The sequence below is a fragment of the Scardinius erythrophthalmus genome (assembly GCF_964197995.2).
Source record: "Scardinius erythrophthalmus genome assembly, chromosome: 5".
NCBI lineage: Eukaryota > Metazoa > Chordata > Actinopteri > Cypriniformes > Leuciscidae > Scardinius > Scardinius erythrophthalmus.
Window position 1 is genome coordinate 34242591 of NC_138225.1, and position 12292 is coordinate 34254882.

Sequence of the window (12292 nt, forward strand, 5' to 3'; positions counted from 1 at the left end):
TACTACTCTATAGGTACTCAAGATTAACATGAGATTGACTGACACTGAGTGTTTCACCCCCCCTTTAAATAGCAAATGCATTTGCACCTATTTGTGCTGGTCTGAAAACGAGGTGTGTTCAGGAGCATTGTTGGAGCGTTGCTATTTTGAGGCAACTGAAATAGACTGCTCCATTGATCGACAAAACCCTGGTCTAAAGTCAATGGTGCAGTATTTTTTTGTTATTTAAAGGGTGCATTAGTAATTTGAGCCAATAGGTGGGTGCACAACATGCATACACTCTGCTTATTACACACACAGGGTGTACAGCAGCACACCCTGCCAAATATGCCAAATGTTAAACATGCCAAATATTAAAAATAAAAGGATTACAATGTAAAAGATTTTTATTGTGTAGATAAAGATATGGTGGAATCCGCACATGAGCAGATCCGTTTCCTCTTTGGAGAAGTGTTCAGTCTTTCCGCTTGCAAATTCCGACATGTAAATGGCGAATCCGCCATGGCGCGAGCACAACTGGCTTTTAAAGGGAATGGGAGATGAGACTTGGTTTATTGCACGTTACGCCCAAAACACACCCATTACTCATTAAAAGAATAGAGACAACCCGTTTAGACCATTCGCTGGGCGCACTGACCATTTTTCCTGTCATTAAACTAGCAAGAGTGGATTCGGACACGCCCTAAGTGCACTTGCGCCCTGTGTTTTTGAACATGTGCTTAGGTTGTTAATATAGGGCCCATTGTGTTCTGTCTTCTGGTTTGTATTTCCACAACACGAAGGCAAGATCTTACGGATTTATGAATGAACCGCTCATTTTAAAATCTTCCCAGTGTACTTACACTTGTTATGCCATCCACTTCAAATATTACAATGCTCATGATAACTTTAGTTAACTCTACAATAAGTAAATCCACTTCACCAGCTAATTACTCTTCAACAGTGATGCCATAGAAATATAGAGAGCTACCGCAAAAACTAAAGTTCAAACACAAAATTCTAAAGATGGCTGCGTGCTCATTTCTCTGGCGCGTAAGGTCTATACGAGTAGCCCACTCAAAATAACACAAACAAGGTGAGTAAAGAAATGCACCCACAGAGCTGTGGGAGTTGTAATTTCCCATTCAAAGACACTCTGTACTCACAGACTGCAGAACAGATGCCCTTTATATAAAAAATCATTAGGAGCTCATCAGTTCATGTTGTTCTGAGGCACCTCCAAATGATCTGTAAAAGAGGCAATGCTGGCCCTCTCTCTCGGCCTTGCAGGGCTTTCATCACAGGACGGTGCGGGAGGCGCGGGTCGCATCAGAACCTCAAAAATAGCCCTCCATTTGTCACTTGTGCAGAACGTTCGGGCCCCTGGGCATGTGCAGATCACACCCCGATGCAGGGGCGCTTTGTTTGAGTCTCCGAGGTCCCACAGAAGCACAGCCTCCACCCCGCCCATTGTCTCTAACCCAGAAAACAGAGGTGAACGGACCTCCACAGGCAGTTGTGCGATGCAGAGCGGAACGTTCCGCGCATCATGCTGATGTTCAAGTACTTTTTTGGACTGTCCTAAATCAAAAGCTGTAACAGGGCACAGAAAGCCCACGGCAGCCTGCTCTTCTGAGCGTGAACCTCACCGTACATCATTAGCCAGGTCTCCTCTGGGCCTCCTACCTGCAGGGACCTTCTGGGCTCCAGGTGTTTGGGGTAAACGCACCTTAGCGACCTAGCCGCATCGTGCTAATTTAGAGCAGGCTACCTGCAGCTGCATGGCCGATGCAAAGCCACGCAGGGGCTAGGGATTACGACTCTATAGAGATCAAAGCCTGCCGGCCGCCCCGGGCTCATCAAAGGCGAGCGTGTCTGTGCTGATGTGGCAAGCGATTGGTCCTGGATCAGAGCCCTGTGTCACCCCCGCCGTCAGCACCGCAGGGTTTATCCCGACACAGAGGAAGCACGATAACAGGCCGGGCTTGTGTTTACGAGCTCAGGTTTTAATTGCAGTTAAACACCAGCACCTCGCTGCTCGAACAGAACGCTGTTGATTAAGAACGGGACAATGGGGCGGGCCGCATAACTCAGATCTCACGGTTAATGTAGAAGCAGACCGGGAGAGGATTACTGCTTTACACTCATTACACTCAATAACAAAGCATGACTCAGTACAACACAGCAAGAAGTCTATAAATCTACCGAGAGACACGTGCACACTAACAGGGATAAGAATATAATTGGGTGTTTTTTCAACTACGGATATATGGATATATAAATCCACAGGATGTAAGATCCAAAAGGTAGATTTGTGGACTTCAATAGCACTAGTAAACAAATATTTTAATATAAAATAATAATATTTGTTTACTTTTTTGTTAACAATGTGATTATACTGTGTGTGTGTGTGTGTGTGTGTGTATGTATATATATATATATATATATAAAAAAAATATTCTTTTTTTTGTGTGTGTACAGTATATTATACTGTTTTTTCCTTTCAAAATTGTATTCTGCCATTTCTACCACATCACAAATGATGTATTATGTTTGATAACATTCTGTGGTAAAAGAAAAAAGAAAAAGAAAATATCTGCATAAAACATATCTGAATAAAATAATTTTATAGCTACCATTTTATACATCATAATTACTTTTTGCATAATTTGACTGGAAATGATACACACACACAAAAAAAATCTCATATTTCATATCAATCTTTCTCCCTGGTAATCACATACACTAACTTATGAAAAAATTAATTATTGCGGCCAAATTGTTGGTCATGATGGAAATGGCGCAGCATCTGAGAGATTGTTAATACATTTTAAATGTTACATTTTAAAAAGTAAACAATGATTAGATCACTGTTTTATATTATCTTAGTTTTTGAAGTGTAATAATTAATATTCTATGATGGATTTTCATACTTTAAGATATACAATAGCACAAAGAAAATTATGCAGACATGATAAGAAGTTTTCAAGACCTTCAAAACACAAAAAGTAGTAAGTTGACATCTGTTAAATCAAGCACTGGTACATACCATACTTATAGCTGAAGAAATATCAAATTAACAAAGCGTAAAATCAATAAAATATTAATAAGCATTATATATATATATTTCCACAGAATAAAGTGCCATTATAGGTATAAAAGTTTAGGTGAAGTTTGTTTAAAAAGTCAACATCTTGCACTCTTTCCATGGTAATGAGTCACAAGGCTGTCTGTGATGACAAGAATAGAATTCCCTGATTCTGCATTTATGCATATTACCATGAGCGGAAAGCATAAATTAAAGGGAGCCAGAAAACTCTGCACAAATACATTCTCCCACAGCAGAACCATTTGAGTTCATTGTTATTTTATTATGTTTGCTAAGGCTAGCATCACTATTACTGTTGCTCATTCTTAGGGTTGGGGATTAAAACAAACCAATAGAAACTAAGTTTTAAACTTCAGTGCATAACTCCTCCTGCACTGTCTGTGCAACTCTCAAATCATGGGTATTGTAGAGAGGTGTGAGATGTGACAATTTTAGAATTGGCAAAAATCTAAATACATACAGGTGTTATAATTTCTGGGTAACCATCAGAAAGTCAGGGTGAATATGTCGGAAGGAATAACCTACCACTTGAACGTCTGAGGGCACTCGGGACAGGAAGTCCAACAGCTCATTGTTGTCGATGCTGTACGGGTCTCGCAGTTTTTTGGTGAACTTGTTGACCCCTGAAAGTTGAAACAACAGTGGTGATCAGGCCTCACAGAGTGCAGTTCAGATGGACCTTATAAGATCCTGTACAGATTCTAAACCCTTGTCTTTTTACTTTAAAGAATAAGCTGCTATGGAGCTGACAGAAGCTCTGCTCTCTGACCTTGTAGAGCCTCACATCTGAACATTGTATGAAAGAGCACACGGGGCATTAGCTGCTAGTGAGTTTGCCCTGAGCTCTGCAGTTTACTGTCCTCCCTGCTGTTCTGGTGGCGAGTCCCTGGAGCATGAAAACTTTAACTGCCACTAAACCCTGTGACCTCCTGCAATAGTCTATTTGCAATTCAAAAACACGCTTTATGTAACATGCTACTCAGTCTTGTTATTTTATCATTCGTGACAGATTGTAAGCGTAATGGATCATAGCTCACCCCAGGCCAGAACGATGTATCTGATAGGAATGTAGTACACCACAAGAGTGGCCGCACACAGGGCCACTATGGCCAGCCAGCTGAGGAAAGGCACAGTCCAGTTGAAAGTACTGAGAAGAGAGAAAAGGATGAGTGTCATGTTATTTCTTCAACACAGACTTACACCGTGTCTACACTGGACGCGAATGGTGCAGCGAAACAAAATACAAAAGAACCCATTATAATCAGTGATAGTGTTTATACTGGATGCGGCACAACATGACGGCACTTCAAAAAACTGATGCCCCATTCAATGTCTAACATACTTCATGCAAATGCGCTACTTCCGACAACAGTGTCTACAATGGATGCATCAAACTGAAAGCTCCAAATCCATTTGTACTATCAAGCTGTTGCAGCCCAACAATGGTCACACCTGGTGTAGACACGGCATTACACCAATCATGTGAGTGGGGCCTTATAAAATGTTACTATAGTTGCAATATTTTCTATCAAAACAGCATAGTTATAAAAACACCTGTAAAACAATTTTGAAAGCACTTTATATTACAGTCCTGTTCCCCATGTACATACTATGCACTTATTATAGTAAATACAATAAGTGGGTAATAACTTGGTACTAACCCTGTACCTACACCTAAACGTAACCTTAACCCATGTAGTTACCTTTTATATACCAGTACTTTCTTAGGTAAGTACACTGTAAGTACACGTACTCTAAAATAAAGTGTCATGTACTGGGTCCCACTTTATATTAAGTGGCTTTAACTACTATGTACTTACATTGAAATTAATAATTTGATACAATGTACTTATTGTGTAACTACATGTTTTTACATTGTACTTACATTTTAAAAATTCCTGCATGTAATTACAGCTGTAATTAATTTATGTAATTACATTTGTAATTACACAGTTGACCCTTCCCTACACCTTAACTCACCCTTAAACCTACCCATGCCACCACACCTGTCCCTAACCTTACCCGTATCACACCTCAATAGCAGCAAAAGTGTTTTATAATACATTTTACTTATTTTTTGATGTAAGTACATAGTACTTAACGCCACTTAATATAAAGTGGGACCTTTTTTTTTTTTGGAGTAACTTGGTGTACCAGGTAAATACAATGGCACAGGAAACTGATAATGATTCAGTGTCATGGTAATTATAATAATACATTATTACAAGGTACAGTATTACTATCTCATACGAATGCTATGTTATATGAAGGAGTGTTAAATTTGGTTAGGGGTCAAAATAGAGGGTTATAGCTTCTAATTCTCATTCGAATTGCACTATAATAACATACGGGGGAATTATCTTCATCCATACTTTTGTCTGATTTTGCACTTTTTTCTAGTTAGATCTTCACTGAGGTTGCTAACAGGGTAAAAACAAACTAAATTCAAGATGCATTACCATTCCAAACGATTGAGGTCGCTAAGATTTCTTAAAATGTTTTTGAAAATAGTATCTTTGCAGCTGATACAAAAACAGAAAAATTAGTATAATATTGTGAAATATTAGTACAACTTAAAATAAAAATTTCTATTTTAATACATTTTAAAATGTAATTTATTTCTGTGATGGCAATGCTGAATTCCCACCAGTCATTATTCCAGTCTTTAGTGTCACATGATCCTTAAGAAATCATTGTAATACAATAATTTGTTTTATTATTCTTATTGAAATCAGTTGTGCTGCTTAATATTTTTGTGGAAACTATGATTCTGTCATGTGTAGAAAGTAATTTTAAAAAAAAAAAATCAGCATTTTTCAGTATCAGTATCACTATGTTACTACTATATTACATTATAAATGATTTTACTATCACGTTTGTCAATTTAATGTGTGCAGAATAAAATTAAAAACGAAAATCTTACTGACCCCAATCTTGGTCGTTATCTTTTTAGGTAAATTTGTCTTATGTTAAGGATGCTTACACAAGGATGTTTGGAAAACAAGACAAAAAAATAAAAAATACTCATTAGAAATATGATTTTTGCAGTGTAAGCAAGTGTGTGTGTTTGTTTGAGTGCGATGTGACAGAGGTTGGCACGGTGGTGCCCACGTGTCTGCTCAGGCACAAGCAGCGAGAGCTGAGACTTACTTCTTTATCCTCTCACCATAGGAGGCCACTTCATCTAGAGCATTCTGTACACTGATACACACATCCTGAATGGCATACAGCTTGTTCATGAAACCCTTTCTCTCTGAGTCCTAAAAGAATGAGAGGGAGAGAGAAAGAGAGAGAGGCTGGGCAAATGTATTTTTTTTTTCCACACAGCTGAAAGAGCATGAGAAGCATCAAAGGCTTGGGCAAGCTCTTTTTCTCTCCAAATTCTCCATTCTGCAATAGACATGTTTAAAATGAATCACAATTTGTGTATCAATAAAGAGAAGAATATTTATTCTAATACTTTTTTCAGAGAGAACTAGCTATGTTGGGTAACCAGGTTTTAACAATGCTGACATCATTGTGGCCATCACCACCATCATTACTATGAGCATCAAAAATCTTTTCTTTTCAACTTCTGATGGCCTTAAACTGGCCACAAGAACCTCAAAAGTAGGCGTCAGTTCAATGTTTCCACAGTCAAATGGCTCTGATTTTATTCTTACAATAAGAAGAGTCATGCAACAATTGGGTTGACACAGAATGCAGTGACTGAGTGTGGACACAGACAGAGACTCTTGTAGTGCAGTGATGTGCTGAGACAAACAAACACGTACACTTCCGTACACCTAAACCCTTAAAGAGAAAGCTCACACAAAAATAGAAAATTTTTCTGCAAAACATCTCATTTGAGTTTCACCGAAGAAAGCAAATCATACAGCTTTGGAATAAAGCAAATTATGACAGAATTGTCATTTTTGGGTGAACTATTCCAAAAAAGTACAAGATTAAAACTCAAAATCCTTCTATCGGACAACCTTTTGAAGAGTACAACAGAAAACCTGGCCTATTAGCAATGTGAAAACTCAGCTACGCCTGGATTCCCAAACCCTGACACAGGCTATGCCCCTCCGGAGGGCCTACACAAACGGACTGGCAGCACTTAAGAAGAACAAAATGTCCTGGCGAAATGGACCCAGAGGGAGGGCACTGCCATGCAGCAGCGAGCATTACTATGCCTTTGCCCTGTGTCTGCTTTATGAGAGCTCCAGGCCTCTGCTCAACCCTGCCCAGGTTTATCTGGAAGCACTTCAGTCGCCATCCTCAGGCCTTTCATGGAGATCAATTGAAATGTCACTGCAGTGGATCATGTCCACAATGAGACGACCAGCTACTGAACCTCTGGATCAAAACCCACTGTGCAAATCAAAGCAGCAAAAGAGGGAGCTAGTGTCCCCACATAGAGACGCTAACATAAGACGCAAATGGATACCACAAATTATTTGCATTTAAAAGAATAGTTCATCCAAAAATTGAAATCCTGTCATCGTTTACATACCCTTGTGTTGTGTCATGCTCCACAGAAGAAATTCATACAGGTTTAATGATGTGAGGGTGAGGAAATGATTACTACTTTCCATTTTTGGATAGAACTAACCTTTTGGTGCACACCTAGTATGCTTAAATGTGTAGCAGGTTTTTGCATGCTTGAGCCACAGTCTTCATCTGTCTGTCCAAGCCCAATGCCTAAATGAATTCATTTATGTAGGTTTAAATACACATCATGTGTCGGCTCTGAAAGACAGAGTGACGCAAGCGCACAACAAGGAGATTTACAAGCAGGATGTGTCTACAGTCGAAATTAAATATGTTCTCAATCTGTTTGACTCCAAGGCCACTCTTAGTACAAGACAATATTCAAATGCCTTCTTAAAAAAATGTGTCGGTTTAATGTTGTTAAATCTTTAGTGGTTCTGCACCCCTGGTTGATTTCTACACACCAAACAGGTATGTAAAATGGTATATACAACTCATGCCAACAGTGAAGCAAAGAATGAGACTGGTACTGGAATATCCTCCCCAAAATGATGAAATATGCTTATAATTCAGAGATGGGTCTCAGGAAAAACCAGATCAAACTGTCTGTACTGTCTCAACACACAGAGTGCCCCATCCATCTCCCATGCTTTGTACTGGATCCCACATTTGAAAAATGAAGCCCAATATGGCCTGCATAACCACATCGCCTTCCCAAAAAGCCACACAAGACAAATAGATATAATTAGACCGCGTCCCAGGGTTATTTTTCTTAGCAAATATTTAACAAGACTCCCCTGTCCTGACTCCCATCTGGTTTGCGTTATCAAGCGAAACAAAAGTCCAACATACACTCCATTGTATCGGCCGCCATATGAGAAAAGAAGACTTTGAGGGACAAGGTATCGGTGTGTGTGCGTGTCCGAGTGAGCGAGCGAGGGTGGAGGTGCAGGTCATGGGTCTCTGCAGTCTAAACCATTACCACATGGCCCTCAAACCGTGAGCTAACTCCGATTTCCTGCCTTCAAAAGTGGATTGAGGAAGGCAGGAGGTTGGAATAACACTAGCCTGGGGAGAGGCTTGTTTTCACTGCTCCTCCGCACTTCTCTCACACACACATAAACACGCTCACACCACTACAAGCCGAGGAGCAACTTGCCGCAGAAGAGCCCGCTGTGGATCCTGGCTGAGCTGTGGGCCGCTGGAGCGACACATGGGCATTCCATTACCTCAGGTCCTCTTCCTCACGTATGCGGACACACGTCGTGACACAGCAGGAGGCACACTTGATGTCAGCGGGCAAAGGGAAATTGATATTTAGTCAAAAATCAGTTCTGTCTTTCAACGGCGCAGCCAAATCTGAACTCACAATGTCAAAATGTAAAAAGTTTGAATCAAGCTATCACACGCTCTACTGAATATCAGCACTGCTGTAGGACACTGTACGTTACAATTTCAGTACAACAGCTTGATTTTTTTGAGAGTGTTGACTTTTAAACTGCAGTTCTATAAACAACACTTTTAAGGGTCAATTTAAATATAACAGTGGCCATGATAAACAAAAGGGAAAATATATACTGTAGTTTAAAATGCATAACAGTTTTAAGCTTTGTATTTATATGGTTTTAAAAAACTTTTATACCATTTTCAAGAAAAGTTTCAATTTAATGACTCAAAATGTAGTGGTTTAACAATTAGATAAAAAGTGATAACATTTTCCTCACACCTTGAATTCATGTGAGCGCACATATCTTTATAATTATTTCAAAATGTTTTAAAATATATTTTTCAAGATAAAATACATTTTTACAAATCAAGAGTTTTACAATCATGCATTACCAATTCATGAATATCTTTAATATAATAAAAAAAAATACATTAAAATTAAATATTTAAATATATATATAAATTAATGTATATATGTGAAAATGTCACATCATTGACACAAATATTGATTAGCATGTGGTCAGTTCTTTTCTTTTTTCTCCCACAATGGAAATAATACAGTTATATCCAATATTTCAACTCCATGTCAAACTGGTAAAGCCTGTAACTTTAGTCTCACCACTAACAAGATGATTTAGATCATTTTAATTTAGGAAAAAATAACAAGTGCTTTAACAAAACAAGCTTCTTATTTTGCTTCAAACCCTCTGGAATGCCTTGATCCATGTGTAATACTACAAAGATAAGGTTACACTTGTTAATGTTAACACTTGGCATTGTTACTGTGTAATACTTTATTTTACTTTAAATATTTACTACATGTACTTACTATATGGTTAAAGTTAGGATTAGGGTTTGGTTAAGGATTAGTTACTTGTAATTATGCAGAATTTACTGTCATTTGTAATTACATGTAACTTGTGTAACTAAAGTGTTACCAAAGATTATTATTTATTTATTTATTTATTTATTTATTTATTTATTTATTTTGTCCAAACTATAAATGCCACATATGCAGTCGATAGGATCTAAACAATCTAAACACCAGGCCATGTAACAAAGACCTTTTAAGCATTGTTCTCAAAAAGTGTCATTCTAAATGTGAAAACCGACTACCTGATTAATCAAATACCAAAACACCTTAATTACACTAAATGTTAAACAAATTTGTGAAATCAGTGGTTGGCAAATAAATTAACATACTCTTCCATTTTGAAAGTACAGTGCCAACCAGAGTGTTACCATTAAACTGTGTGTACTGTAAAAATGAGTGCAGCTGTCCGGGACCCCCTAGCGCATCCCTATTACCAAACTCCTTAGGGCTGCTAGTGCTACAGGCAAGCAGAGGCAAGTCCATTCCAGCCAGATCCAAACATCAGGCTATTCACACCTCAACGTCCCATCAGGAGGCTCCAACTCCTTCGCAATGGGCAACCAGCATAGCGGGAGACTGATGAGGTTGGCACAGACCAGGAAAGACACTTCGTAGAGGGCATATCTTGTTTGTTAACGACAGCAGGAGGGGGACCGATGTCCCAGGGGCGCCAAACTTCATTTACACCAAAGCCAGAGCCCAAACGCAAGAGGACGGACCCCCAGCCGGGCCTAATCCACACCCACACCCTTCTCTCGGCGTGTACGGGGGGAGAGAAAACAAGATTCTTTGATCTACGCAGCACTAAAGGTGAGGGGAACAAAGGAGGCAGATAAGATAGAGATCAAGATGAAAATGAAATCATTTCACCCGGGCCGGGCTGCTCCCTGGATACGTGTATTATTTGTTTGTCTTCTCTCATTTCGAGCCAAAGGAGCGCTGACCCAGACGGGCAGAAGTAGAGAGCGATATCACTAAGGAAAAGAGTTCCACACCTCTGATGGCAAATAAAGCCAAGACATGTCCCCTCAGACAGACGTGAGCCCACCTCTTATCAGCGAAAACATGAAACGAAAAACAACTTCTTTAAATAGACGAGTGCATTAATTTTCCAAAAGTAGTTCATTAGCACTTTATTCATAATGAATGGGACGGGGGAAGAGACGTACAGGGAAAGGCTTGTCAATGAAATTGTTCCTCGTCTTCGTGTCTGAGCACTTTGGGAGGTTAATTAAAATTGCAGTTTAATTAGATTTGAGGTGTGTGTCAGACTAAACGGAAACTCCCCTGACTGCCTGCTTGATCCCAATAACTTCTATCCCAAATACTGGATGCCAAAATATATCCCTACATCAAAAGGAAACCCATTCACATAACTGTTTTTAAGAAGTAAATATAAACAAAAATCTTTTGACACAACCTCAAATACATCATCAAGAAAACAAGCAATTTACTCTTTAAGTAGTATTCTGAGAGTTTGTGTATATGATGTTTGGGAATTTCCTCTTTGATTCTCCTAAAAAAATAATCTAGTTCAATTCAACACTTGCAAGGTTTTATTTTTAATTTATATTATAGATGTGTGCCTTATTAATAGGAAAGCAACAACAAAGTATTCACAGAAAAAAAAACATGGATGAATGGAAAATGGTGCAAACCAGGTTTGAACACAGTCACAGTCATGGGTGTTTGCCACTGCATCACGGATAATTTATAACACCTGTGATATAGCATCACAACAATACACAAACTTCACACACACACACACACACACAAATGTATGTTTCAAACATTTGGGAATATGACAAAAGTTCAGAGGCACTATCCTCGCCTCTCAAATCCCCAGGTTCTACCTTTCCTCAAATCTCTTGTGACACTCCAAAAATAGGTGAGATTCTGAATGCCACGCAACAGTATGTGACCATGAAGGCAGCAAAAAAGCTATTGAGCTACTCTCTGGAGATCCACATGCCCTCACTGTGGCGTTCCCTCTGGAAACAGTATTCTGGGCCAAGGTCTAACAACAGTCTTTGTGACTCTTCAGCAGGTAGTGAACAATATTCTGCTCAAATTCAGAATGGTGCATTTTTAAGTGTTTGAGTGCAAATAAGGCAGGTTTTAATCCCTTTATGAATCAAATTTAAATTCTTAAAATGCAGGGGCATCCAATCCTACTCCTGGAGAGCTCAGCTCCAGTCCTAATTAAACACACCTGAACCAGCTAATCAAGGTCTTCAGGATTTCTAGAAACTTCCAGCTAGATACAGTATAATAGGCTTTATGCCCAGCTCCACTACTTCCTGAACTTCAGCCAGCTCCTTTGTTTCCTGTCTGCCATTATTGGACAAACTGATTAATCCAGGTGTGTCTGATTATTGTTACTGAGGTCAGGCACACCTGGATTAATCAGT

The 12292-nt window shown here is 39.1% G+C and overlaps 1 protein-coding gene across 5 annotated transcripts in view; it reads right to left on the reverse strand.

Moving 5' to 3' along the window:
* LOC308690498 (multiple C2 and transmembrane domain-containing protein 1-like) overlaps positions 1-12292 on the reverse strand; it is a 207048-nt gene that overhangs the window by 10339 nt on the left and 184417 nt on the right. For all 5 annotated transcript variants that reach the window (XM_081364983.1, XM_081364984.1, XM_081364982.1 and 2 more), the window contains 3 exons: positions 6239-6348; positions 4126-4235; positions 3614-3711 (listed from right to left, as the gene is read on the reverse strand). In XM_081364983.1, coding sequence (XP_081221109.1) covers positions 3614-3711; positions 4126-4235; positions 6239-6348 — 318 coding nt within the window. The remainder of the gene's footprint in view (positions 1-3613; positions 3712-4125; positions 4236-6238; positions 6349-12292) is intronic.